This window comes from Podarcis gaigeae, assembly GCF_964106915.1.
Source record: "Podarcis gaigeae genome assembly, chromosome: 18".
Taxonomy (NCBI): domain Eukaryota; kingdom Metazoa; phylum Chordata; class Lepidosauria; order Squamata; family Lacertidae; genus Podarcis; species Podarcis gaigeae.
In genome coordinates, this window is record NC_139696.1 from 4035926 (window position 1) to 4049161 (window position 13236).

General features: G+C 50.7%; 1 protein-coding gene across 2 annotated transcripts in view; it reads right to left on the reverse strand.

Annotated features, from left to right (window-relative positions):
• The window catches only part of STK11 (serine/threonine kinase 11), a 60575-nt gene continuing 47339 nt past the window's right edge, over positions 1-13236 (reverse strand). The window contains exons 9-10 of one of the 2 annotated variants that reach the window (XM_083720568.1): positions 4270-4508; positions 1-1027 (exon numbers count right to left, since the gene is read on the reverse strand). In XM_083720568.1, the coding sequence (XP_083576694.1) occupies positions 4294-4508 (215 nt within the window). In that variant the 3' untranslated portion in view covers positions 1-1027; positions 4270-4293. Of the gene's footprint in view, positions 1028-4269; positions 4509-11266; positions 12189-13236 lie in introns of those variants that run through there. The other variant, XM_083720569.1, reaches the window with a different exon arrangement.

A 13236-nucleotide genomic window follows, 5' to 3' on the forward strand; every position in this document is an offset into this window, starting at 1 on the left:
TCCATTTTGACTTTTATTTTCTTTAAAAAAAAGAAAAAAAGGAAAGGAAGAAAAAAAAAAAGCACTCACTTCCCTTTGCTCCAGCCCTTATAAACAGCATGCAGATTTTTTTATTTTCGTTTTAATAGTGTGGTGATTTTTTGTTGACGTTTTAAATACCGGGTTTTCCCCTCCCCATAACGCCCCCTCCCCACTTTCTGAACTTCTCTTCATCCCCCCCCCCTCAATTTTTGCAGGCCGCGACATTCCCCTCCCCAGCTCTTTCCATTTATTTCAGATACGGTCACAAATGTGCAAGGAAGTTCTCTAAAGATAACTGCAAATATAAACTGCCCTCCCCCCCCCTCAAAAAAGAGGGAGGGGGGAAGAGAGGGAGGAGGGGGCCGAACAGAAAGAAAGAAAGAAAGAAAGAAAGAAAGAAAGAAAGAAGGGGCGGGGGAGGAAAAAATATAATATAATATATATATATTATATAACAGTAGTCTACTACATAAAGTGCGTGTCGATGGCTTTCAAAAATTCTAACATGAGGAGGAATGGCGAGAGGGGAGATGTGCCAAGTCCTGGAGGGAACTCGCCCCCCCATCTCAAAAAGCCCCTCCTCAACCAGGAGCAGCCCCCTCCCACTTCAAAATCCCCCCCCCAAAACAAGTCGTGGGAATCCGGACGGCCGCACAGACAGGATTTCAGGAGGTGAAACTCAGCCACGTTTCTTCTTCTCAGTCTAAAAAAAAGCAGGATTTGCTGAACCGGCGTTGGGTGTCCTCGTCTTCTTCTGCCCCCCCCCCCCCCCATAAAAGGATTGCGTCTTTTTTTTTCTCTTTACAAAAAGATGTTTCTCTTCCTGTTTCTTGGCTCTCTCTTTTTGGATCACAAGCGGGGGTCTACGGGGGGGGTCGGCTACCAGGGATGCTGGCGTGGGGAGGGGGCGGGCAAGGGCATGGCCGGGGGGGGGGGGAGGGGGAGATGCACAGAGAGCCGAGGAGGGAATACGGCCGCCGCCAAGCGCAGTAATTCGGGGCTCTGGCTGCAAAGAGTTTTTGAAAAAGAAAAGGGGGGAGGGAGAGAAAGAGAGAGAAATCGGACGTCAGAAAAAGTTCTGCGATTTATTGCATACTGCTCTGTTGTGTCACAGTTACCCATGTGCAAAAGAGTGCATAATTTAAAACTTAAAAACCCCCACTACAATTATTATTATTAACAACATCTGCATACAGCCCTTCATTCAATAATAATAATAATTTATTATTTGTACCCTGCCCATTTGGCTGGGTTTCCCCAGCCACTCTGGGCAGCTTCCACGAAGACCAAAAATACACTAAGATGTTACACATTAAAAACTTCCCTGAACAGGGCTGCCTTAAGATGTCTTCTGAATGTCAGATAGTTGTTTATTTCCTTCACATCTGGTGGGAGGGCGTTCCATAGGACGGGCGCCACCACCGAGAAGGCCCTCTGCCTGGTTCCCTGTAGCTTTGCTTCTCGCAGGGAGGGAACCGCCAGAAGGCCCTCGGAGCTGGACCTCAGTGTCCGGGCAGAACGATGGAGGTGGAGACACTCCTTCAGGTCTACTGGGCCATTTAGGGCTTTAAAGGTCAACACCAAGACTTTGAACTGTGCTCGGAAACGTACTGGGAGCCAGTGTAGGTCTTTCAAGACCGGTGTTATGTGGTCCCAGCAGCCGCTCCCAGTCCCCAGTCTAGCTGCCGCATTCTGGATTAGTTGCAGTTTCCGGGTCACCTTCAAAGGCAGCCCCACGTAGAGCGCATGGCAGTAGTCCAAGTGGGAGATAACTAGAGCATACACTACTCTGGCGAGACAGTCCATGGGTCTCATCCTGCGTACCAGGTGGAGCTGCCCTGGACACAGAACTGACCTGCGCCTCCATGGACAGCTATGAGTCCAGGATGACTCCCAGGCTGCGTACCTGGTCCTTCAGGGGCACAGTGACCCCATTCAGGACCAGGGAGTCCCCCACACCTGCCTGCCCCCTGTCCCCCAAAAACAGTACTTCTGTCTTGTCAGGATTCAACCTCAATCCATTAGCCACCATCCATCCTCCAACAGCCTCCAGACACTCACACAGGACAACAGCAGGTGACACAATTTTTTTTAAACAATAGAGAGAGCCCCACGCTGGAAAAAAAGATTCCTGCATTGCATTGGACTAAATGACCGCTATGGTCCTCCTTCCAACCCCCCCAGTTCTCCGATTGTGAGAAAAACTGGCAACACTTAATTTAAGACATTCCGTCTTTTAACAACAGGCTAAAAGCAGATCAGAGCTTGCGCAGGCTTTTAAAACGTCTGGGTTGGCCCTTCCAAGCAGAAATGTTTTTAGCAAGCGCCGGAAAACAGTAGGAGGCCCGATGTCTGGGGTCTTTAAAGGCAGAAGGCGGAAAACCTTGGCGAGGCTTAGCCGGGGCAGCTGGCCAGGGCAGAGAGGGGTCTTTTTAGCGTTTTTCATGGCTTTCTGGGCCTGCAGAGGAGATCCACAGAAAACACACCCTGCTAAGTTGCAGCAGGTCTACCGGGAGTAGGTTCAAAGCGAGACAAGAGAGAGCCTGCTACCTTGGCCAAGAAGTAAAAATAAAAACTGCGAGCCAGCAGCGCGACGCATCTGCAAAGAAGCCAAATGCAATCTTCGGCTGTGCTAAAGGGAACCGCTGCTTCCCAAGTCCCGGTTTCGCTTCGGCCCCCGAATTAAAGCAGGAAACCTGCGTCCAGTTCTGGGGCGAAGCCAAAAGCGGCCGAAGGCAAACTGGAACATGGGGTGGGGTTGGTGGTTCACAGAAGGGGGGGTCGAGATGGAGAAAGGTTTAGCCTGGAGGGGGAAGAAGAGATGGAAACACAGCCGCCTGATTCCAAAAATGCAAGAGATTTTCTTCTTTTAATGCTGCAAAGGACTTGATCGAATGAAGGGCCTGGAGGGAAGATTTCGGCTGGATTATTTGGGGGCTTGCCTTGGCCGGGCTGGCACAGCGAAAGCTCAACAGCCCCTTCTCTGGGGGGGCGACGCTCGCCTCCAAATCTCTTTATCTTGGAGTTTTTTTGTGTTTTGGGGGGGAACAACACCCCCCTCCTGATCCAGATTCAGTCTCACTTGCATGAGATACTCCATCTTATTTTCCGAAGCTATTCGGAGACTTAGGAAGGAGGCGAAAGAAGAACCGGAGAGGGAAGGGGAGAGAATGGAGAAACCTGGTTGCGAGCCAAGGAGATAAAAGCTTTGGGGGGGGGGGGGTTGCAAGGAAGAGAAGGCGCCACCGGCTAAGTGCACTACTGCGGCGAGGCCAGGCGGGGGTGGGCAGATCACAGATGAATAATTTTCTCTTCTTTCTTCCTGGGCTGAGCTTATGAATCAGGAGAGCTGGGCGAAAACAGCCAGGGAGAGATTTTGTTATTATTATTTTGTTCGGGGTGGGGAGACAGAGAGAGAAGGAGGAATTCAGGGTTTTCTGCAGAGCTGGGAAAGGGAGGGATATACGTCAAGTCAGATGAAAGCCTCATGCACAAGCTGATCGCGTCTGCCCCGCTCCGCGATTCCTGCTTGCTTAAGGTCAGAGGGACAATACATGCATTAAAAAAAACAAAACCCTGCCTTGGTTAGTACGTAAGAGTCGGAAGCTCCCTCTTAATTTTTTTTTTTGGGGGGGGGGGAATTAAAACACCCCAGAAAGGATGCTAGCGAGTCTAGATGGCTCTGAATGCATGAGAAACACCTTGTAGCAGTGAGTTCCTCTGGTTAACTTGATACTGCCCGGACACTGAGGTCCAGCTCTGAGGGCCTTCTGGTGGTTCCCTCCCTGCGAGAAGTGAGGTTACAGGGAACCAGGCAGAGGGCCTTCTCGGTGGTGGCGCCCGCCCTGTGGAACGCCCTCCCTTCAGATGTGAAGGAAATAAGCAGCTATCCTATCTTTAGAAGACATCTGAAGGCAGCCCTGTTTAGGGAAGCTTTTAATGTTGAATAGGTTATTGTGTTTTAGTGTTCTGTTGGAAGCCGCCCAGAGTGGCTGGGGAGGGCGGGGTATAAATAAATAATTTTATTATTATTATTATTATTATTATTATTATTATTATTATTATTCCCGCTTTATACAATTCTACGAGTCAATGACCCATGTTATTCAGCGCTGCCAAAAGTGACTGCCAAGGGCTCTCCTGGAGACTAAAGCTGGGGCCTTCTGCATGCAAAGCAAGCGCTCTAACCACTGGGCGGCACCACCTTTCCGGAAAAAGAGAGGAAAGCGGAGAGGAAGACCTACAGACCTGCGGTGGGCGATGCTCAGGCCGTCACTGCTGCTTGCAGGTGGACAGCTTCCGAATCTTGCTGCTGGTGGAAGACGAGGCTTTGCGCGAAGGGTTGGATGAGGCGCTGGCCCTCCGCTCGGCCTTCGTCTTGCTGCCGATCTGGGCTGGTTCCGTCCCGTTCATGCAGACCGGCTTGGGGAGGCCCCGGCTGCAGCGGCTCTGCCCATTCTGCCTCACTTCTTCATCAGGCACCTGTCCTGGAAGGCAAACGGAGGGCAACACGGAAAAAAGAAGAAGAAAAAAGGAGGTACAGGGGAGGTCTGTGCCACGGGGCATGCGCAGAGGGCCGACGAGAGCATCTAAACCTCACACGTGGGAACTTCCTGGGAAATGGTTTATAAATGAATTGGGAGGAAACGCTCAAAATAACTTTTAATTTTAAAAAAATACACAAACCAGATGCATTTCTTTTAGGGAGAATTGGTATAGAGCAGGCATAGGCAAACTCGGCCTTCCAGATGTTTGGGGACTACAAGTCCCATCATCCTTTTGGTAACTATAGCAGGCATAGGCAAACTCGGCCCTCCAGATGTTTGGGGACTACAACTCCCATCATCCTTTCGGTAACTATAGCAGGCATAGGCAAACTCGGCCCTCCAGATGTTTTGGGACTACAAGTCCCATCATCCTTTCGGTAACTATAGCAGGCATAGGCAAACTCGGCCCTCCAGATGTTTTGGGACTACAACTCCCATCGTCCTTTCGGTAACTCTATAGCAGGCATAGGCAAACTCTGGCCCTTCCAGATGTTTGGGGACTACAACTCCCATCATCCCTAGCCACTGGTCCAGTTAGCTAGGGATGATGGAAGTTGTAGTCCCAAAACATCTGGAGGGCCCAGTTTGCCTATGCCTGCTATAGAGTTACCGAAAGGTTGAAAGAAAGAAAAAGAAGTGTTTTATGTATGCCAATGGAAAGAAGATTCAGTACCAACCAAGGAGGAATGCCAGACTAAATTAATGGACCATGCCAAAATGGCAAAAATTAAGGGATTAATAGGGAACCAAGAGGTGGGGGAACTTTATCAAAGACTGAAATGTTACTGTTCTGAAATCAATTTAAACCGAACAGTTAAAAATTAATGCTAAAAAGAGAATTAGGAAGAAATTAATAATTGGGGTAATGTAGGAATTGCAGTGTTATATATAAATATATAAACACAGTGGTACCTGGGGTTAAGTACTTAATCCGTTCCGGAGGTCCGTTCTTAACCTGAAACTGTTCTTAACCTGAAGCACCACTTTAGCTAATGGGGCCTCCTGCTGCCACCAGAGCACGATTTCTGTTCTCATCCTGAAGCAAAGTTCTTAACCTGAAGCACTATTTCTGGGATAGAGAAGTCTGCAACCCGAATAACCCGAGGTACCGCTGTATATAAGAAACCATAAACGGAGTGCTAGGGGGGGGAGTCAAAACACACCTATCTGTTGGATTGTATTTCTGTTAAAATATTTCCGAAAAGTTTTATTTTCAAACTTGGGTTTCCGGCTGGACTACGGCTCCCATCATCCCTGGCCGCTGGTCCTACTAGCCAGGGATGATGGGAGTTGTAGTCCGACGACAGCCGGGGACCCAGGTTTGAGAAAACGCTTGATGCTTAAAGTTCACCATCCTATCTTTTCAGCAGCCGACCACATGCCCCCGCATAGCTGTCAACGTTTCCCTTTTTAAAAGGGAAATTCCCTTATTCCGAATAGGATTCCTCGCAAGAAAAGGGAAAGGTTGACAGCTATGTGCCCCCGTGGAGTTGGGTTGGCGGCAGCCCTCCCTGCTGGATCTGGCCAAAGAGGAGCTAGCTACCTAGTTCCAGGACCCTGTCCTTGCTGCAGTTAACCGGACGTCCCAAAGGGTTGCCCCCCCCCCGGGGCAGGACCTGAGTTCGAATCTCCCCACTCGAGATCCCCAGCATTTGCTGCCTGCAATAGGAGAACCGTGGTGAGCAGCTATTGTAGACTTTTCCGCATCCCCCCCCCCAATTCTCTTTTAAAGCCTGCCTCTTACAGGAAACGTTGCCATTTCTGAATTATTATTATTAATCTCTTGAGGCTTCGATCCTGCCTTGTTCCTCTCCCAAATGGGTTTCGAGGTAGCGTGTGCATTGCCCTGCCCCAAGACGACCCTACAAAGTAGGTTTTGGCGGCGAGAGGCACAGCGAGCAGGAGGATTCGAACTCGAATCTTCTCCCAGGCAAATCTGGGACGCCGCGAGCGCCGGCGCCACAGCTGGGTCTTCTCAACTACCGCTGTGATAGGAATTTTATGGTCTTAGATATATGGCAATGTTCATAACCGCACGTACATAGATCAGCACAGGAAGGCCAACCTGGAACCATTTTGATTCCTAAACCGAGCAAATCTTTTCTCTGCAAGGTCAAACTGGAAAAGCCTCCCCATTGTCTTTTCCTTCACAAATCCTGTCTTAAGGGCATGTCTGTGTTTGAATAGGGTGTGAGCCTGTCACCTGGCCCAGGAACTAAGTATTTATCATTACAAAAGACTGGCCAGGATCCCCAATCAAGTAACCTGCCAGACAGGAGATAAACAACAACAGGAGAAAAACAATATTAAAATTTCTGTGATGTAGGTGTGATGTATCGGAGGGGTGGTCTTAGGTTACACCCCTTCTGTGATGTATGTATGATGTTTCTGGGGGTGGTCTTGATCTACAGGGGGGCAATTTCAAAAGTCTTTATAAGGCCTTGCGCGCCATTTTTCTGGGTCCTCCTCCTCCTGCATGTGAGGGGAGCACCCTGTTGCAACAGATCAATAAAGGCCAAGCTTACTAGCTGCTTTGCTTCTCAATATTCTCTGGTTGGCCTCTGTTATTTTCTCCTACCCATAGGGAACCTATGTAAGGACTCTATATGGGCTCTTGGATTCCCCATAAGGAAAAAGGGCCATTTTTGTTTACAACACTGCCCGGCAACGCCATGCCAGGGGGGGGGGGGAACACGAAGAGTGCAAGCGATTTGCTTTTCCGCAAGCAAGCGTAAAAAAGTATATAAATGAGGCAGAGCGACAATTGCTTAGCTCAGCTACGGGGGCGGGTGGGAGGGAAGGCGGACGTCAATCCTGCCTTCGGCTAACAATGCCCTCTGCGATCCGCGTCTGCTGCTCTCGCACTCGCTCCCCCCCCCCCACATGCCGGTGCCTCCCGGCAGATCCTGCCAAGGTAATTTTCACGCAGAGGAGCGGTGGCTTTTTCAAGCCGGATGACTCAGCCGGAGCCAGGAGAAGGGGCGACTGCAGATTGCTTTTTCGCCCAAGGACGCAGATTCCCGTCACAGCACCCCCGGGGAGACGTAAGTCGCCACCGTAAAGGACTTACGCACGACCCAAAGCGTGTTGTCCTTTATCCCTGGGGAGTGCCAGGCCCCCCCTCCAAAAAAACAACACGCCATTGCCTAAGACCTTTGCAAAAGGGGTTGCTTCAAAGACCCGTTGCATGGATCCCCAGAGGTGGCGTTCTGCTCAGCTCTGCTCACGAGTAGCACCACATTCATCCCCATTTATTTATTTCAATTTGATGTGCTGCTATATCTTTTCTTTTCGGGTGGCGCTGTGGGTTAAACCGCAGAGCCTAGGACTTGCCGATCAGAAGGTCAGCGGTTCGAATCCCCGCAATGACGGGGTGAGCTCCCGTTGCTCGGTCCCTGCTCCTGCCAACCTAGCGGTTCAAAAGCACGTCAAAGTGCAAGTAGATAAATAGGTACCGCTCCGGCGGGAAGGGAAATGACGTTTCTGTGCGCTGCTCTGGTGTGCCAGAAGTGGCTCAGTCCTGCTGGCCACATGACCCAGAAGCTGTACACCGGCTCCCTCGGCCAGTAAAGCGAGATGAGCGCCGCAACCCCAGAGCCGGTCACGACTGGCCCTAATGGTCAGGGGTCCCTTTACCTTTACCTGGCCTTTGCAGGACAGTGGGGGGGGGGAGCAGAAGTGTGGCACAATGGTTAGAGCGTTGGGCCATGAGCTGGCTGACCAGGGTTCAAAACCCCAATCCACCCTGAAGCTCTCTGGGTGATTTTTGGGCCGGTTGCTGTCTCTTAGCCTAAGCTACCTCGCAGGGGTGCTGCAAGGATGGAACAGGGAGAACCGCCTTGAGGTCAGTGGAAGGTAGAGGTGGAATGCAAATGTTAACAAATAAAAGCAAAATAAAAACAATCAAGCAAAAAGACACCAGCTGAACCTTGTACCGAGTCAGTGGATCATTCTTATAAGAGCACCTCTTTCAGAAATCAGTGCTGGGGTTTTGGGTTTTCCTCTTCCCTCCCTGTCCCCTTTCCCTTGCGTGTCGTGGAGGGTTTTGGTTTTTCCCCTCCATCTTCTAACGCAGTTGTCCTGCGGAGATACCAACTGCCTCGCTTTGTTTGCAAGCTGCTCCCGAAGCCATTTGGTCAGGGTGCACAAAGGCAATTAACAAAGAAACGAACAGAAACAAGGCAATTAACAAAGAAACGAACAGAAACAAAGGGCCCCCCCCCCCGCCATTGCTGCAGAACCTGACAACACCCTGCCTTTCTATTCATATAGGAAGATATCCACAAAAGGGTTTCTGGAGAGAGTGGCAAACCCCTTTGGGTTCTTAACCGTGGGGTTCCCAGAAATGGGAGAAGGTGGTTTTTTTTTGGGGGGGGGGGAGCAGAGAGAGAGGGAGGGAGGGAGGGAGGGGACCTTTACTTTCCAAGTAAAGAATAGTGTGTTGAGAATTTATATATATATATGAAAGTACATTCAGCCAAGCAACATCAATTTTTAAGTGTTTCGGCAGGGAAGGAGGGAGCAGAGGAGGGGGGGATGCAAAGCAGCCCCCCCCCAAAGCACCTTCTTCTTCTGATCAATGGGAAACTTAACAAGTTTCCCTCCCCGCAATGTAAGCCAGCTCCTGCCTCCGCAAGTGACTCACTCGCCTGGTTTTCTCTTCTCCCTCCGCTGCCACCTCTGCCTGCAGCTTAGCTGGTGTTCTCAAACGCTGCGGGAGTCGCAATCCCGATACAGGGCTCGTGTTTTTTCCTGGCACTCTCTTAATACGGCACCCCGAACCCTATGCAAAAAGGGGACCCCTCTGCTACGCCGTCTCTCTCTCTCTCTCCCCCCCCTGCCGCAGATGCAGAACCTGACGACACTCCACATTTCTATTCATATAGGAAGATATCCACAAAAGGGTTTCTGGAGAGAGTGGCAAAACCGCCACTTTCACCCACAGGGGTCCCCCGTCGGTTGGGGGGCTTCCCGAATCTGCAACCATGCGGCGCCGTTCAAGCACGCAGCCTCACGGCAGCTGCTTCAAGCAAAGTCCCTAACTCCCAAGTTGCTAGACCTCATGACTTTGGAAAGCAGGACACCCTGAAGGGCCGGAAGGGAACCGGTCCCCGTAGCTCGCGTAGCTGCGGAGATGATGAGGGCTATTTCAATATGGCGGTACCCTAGCTCATGTGTTTATTTCTTAAAAGCCGTTCCACGGGCGACAGCGAGCGAGCCAGTGTCCCTCGCAACTGTTTTGCTCGACGGCCGTTCTGCCCAGGCAGGTATCTCAGGTGGGAAAAGCCATTGGCACGTGAGGTTAAAACCCACGCCGATTCCATGTTAGTGCAGGGTCAAGGAGTTTGTATTTTTCTCCTCCTCAACCCCCCGAACCCTGGCCGCGTGCTCTAATTTAAGGAATTCTGCCCAAGCGGCTGAAATCTTGGGGCTCCACCCTCGTGCCCCGCCAAGCTTTTATTTGTAGTGTGGTAGGAGAAGAAAATAGGGACACGGGTGGTGCTGTGGGTTAAGCCATAGAGCCTATGACTTGCCAATCAGAAGGTCGGCGGTTCGAATCCCCGCAATGACGGGGTGAGCTCCCGTTGCTCGGTCCCAGTTCCTGCCAACCTAGCAGTTCGAAAGCACGTCAGAGTGCAAGTAGATAAATAGGCACCGCTCTGGCGGGAAGGTAAACGGCGTTTCCGTGCGCTGCTCTGGTTCGCCAGAAGCGGCTTAGTCCTGCTGGCCACATGACCCGGAAGCTGTACGCCGGCTCCCTCGGCCAATAAAGCGAGATGAGCGCCGCAACCTGAGTCGGTCCTGACTAGACCTAATGGTCAGGGGTCCCTTTACCCTTTACCTTTAGGAGAAGAAATGTATTTAGCGTTAAGGCTGGGAGTGCGTACCGAATTCTAACCGAACTTAGCCTCCTGGATGTATACTGTGCTTCTGACCGCGGGGGCAGAGAGCAGCTGTCCTGGCTATGAATTCTGCTCCTCGGATTTGTGCGAGCTTCTTTTAGAGCCATCCAAGGCGGTGGCCCATGGCTGCCCCCTGTGGCAGTGAGTTCCACAGTTGAACGCTTTCAAATATCTTAAGGGCTGTCACACGGAAGAGGGAGCGTGCTTGTTTTCTCCTGCTCTGGAAGGTAGGACCCGAATCCATGGCTTCAGAGTGACAAGAAAGGAGAGGTTGGGTGGCCATGTGTCATGGATGCTTTAGCCGAGATTTCTGCACTGCAGGGGGCTGGACTAGATGACCCTCGGGCCCCTTTCTCTTTTTCTATGAACTCTGCACTGTGCAAATGACATTTTCTTTAGTCTGTGCTGAATGACCCCAGAGTTCCATTATTACGAGAGAAAAACCCGCCTCCCTGTCGACTTTTTCCACCCCAGGCACAATCTTACCTTTTCTTATAACCTGTCAGGAAGTATTTTCTGACTGCACAGCCCTAGCTAGAGGTTTTTGCTCCACTCGCAAAGGTTCTTCTCCCCGGGCCACAAAATGTTTGGCAACTTGGGATTATTTTGCACCCGTTCTGAGCTGGAGTTTTCAATAGCGGTGTGTGTTTTTATGTCTTCCAACCGTTCGGGAAGATCATATAAAACTCAGGGGATATTCTTCGACAGATAACCGACCCTGCCGTAAGCCGAACTGCAAAGCTTCTAAAGCGAAGAGTCGGATTGGAAACATTTTTTTTTTTTTAAAAGGGAGAATTTCAAAATGCAACAAAGCTTTTTATTTCGCTCTTCAAACCGAAGGTCGCGGAAGGCGGAAAAGAACAGCTTTTCTCCGGAAAAGAAAACCTTTTAAAAGCAACAACAATAACAATAAATCTGGATAAAAGGGGGTGGGGGGCGGCCGAACTTTTTAAGAGCCGGTGTTCCCCAGGAGAGATGGGGTGTGTGTGTGTGTGCCAAGGATGGGAGAAGCCAACCCACCTCGCTGTCAAGAACGCCGACTGACAGCTCTCTGGGATGCAGCTGATTCAACAGGCGGCAGATAACGGCAGCGATTAACGCCGCAGCGATGATGATCCGCCGCCGGTGACAACACAGCGCAGAGAGGCGGGGGTTGGCGTTTTGCGCCAAATTGGCTGGAGGTTTCAAGCTAGGACCACCAGCACGGCCAAAGGGAGCCGTAGAGGCCTGAAATTTCAGAAGGGCGCTGGCAGGGCATGGCACAGGAGGGGAGCTGGGGCTCTGGGTGGGTGGAGAACTTGGAAACTGTGACCGGGGAACACCAGGAAGGGGCCCTGGCACGGAACTGCAGCGCTGAGAAGTGCCGCCAAGAACGTACATTAACTTTCCAAGAAGGCAAGGAACTGGCAAGGTGACCGGCCGCCATTTGGGCATTTTTGGAGGGGCACCTATGGTTTAAAAGGGGTTCTTTCCCCCAATGACCTCCCGCCCACCCATTCCCGGTTCGAGGCCAGGGACTGGTCCTAGCTGGTGGAAAAGCAAGCCGCCTTGTTGTCTTCCTCTTTCGCCTGAGCTCTCTTGCCATCTAAGCTAAGCCTCCTTCCTTCCTCTGAGCTGGTGGCAGCGGCGGTGGAATCTCCTTCCCCGAAGAGGAGTGCAAAATATCCTTCCTGATCTGCGCTCTCGTCCTCTCTAAGCCCTGCCTCGCTGTCGTCACCTGAGGAAAACGCAACATGGGAGCCGTCAGGGAGGGTGGGACACGCGCGCAGCAGGCAACCCAAGTCGGAGGTGAAGATTTCGGCGGCTTGCAAAGGAGCAAATCAAACAAAAGCAATCGAAATAGCTGAACGCGACAGATGCTTCAAGTCGTCCCCCCAAATTCAGCTGAAAGGGCAACTTTCATTCGCTCATTGCAAACGGTCTGTAAATTTTGATAACAAACCTGGTTTGCAAAGGGCAGCTGAGTAATTTCGATTGCAACTGCAAGTTGCATGATTACTGCAAACCTTGGAGACACAAACCACCTCCTTTCAGGTGATTTCAGGGACACAACGAAGGCTAGTAATTTCTCCTCCCCTGCTCCCCTCCCAGCACATCTGCAGGGAAGCCGTTTCCCTGGTAATGGATTCCACTGCAATCTGCACAATATTACGGCTGCTATTATTTTAATTCGTACCCCGCCCAACATCCGTAGATCCTGGAGGTGGTCCGCAACACGAAATTGCAATGTAAAAAATGCGAAATGCATAGCAAGGAACGATGCAAGCCACCTTAACAACATAGCCAAGCACTGAAACTGAGCTCTTCTTAGCTTGTAGATCATCCCTCCCTGGAAGCCAGTGCTGGATTTATGCAAAAGCTAAACAAGCCCCCAAAAATGTAAAGGAAAAAAACACCTGGATGTAGATTTCCAAAATATGATAAAAAACAAATGAAATAAAACCTACATGCAGCAGCAGTGTTTTGTGTTGTGTAGGCTCCTAGGATGTAAGTCATGGGCCCACCTGCTAGCCTGCTCCCTAAAATATCCCTGGTTTGCTCCTTTCTATATATAGGGTGCCTACATTCTGCATGGACTAGTTGCATGGCCACATGGGCAAATGGCTTGAGATATCTGTTAGGTCCATCAATTGCCATATAGCATACGTTCCACACACAAAAACAGCGAGAATTTGTGGCTGACAAAGGACAACTGGACTAGAATGGGCCCCATTACCTTCAGGACCTGAGGGCCGCATCAAACCTAAATCTGGCCCTGACCCAAA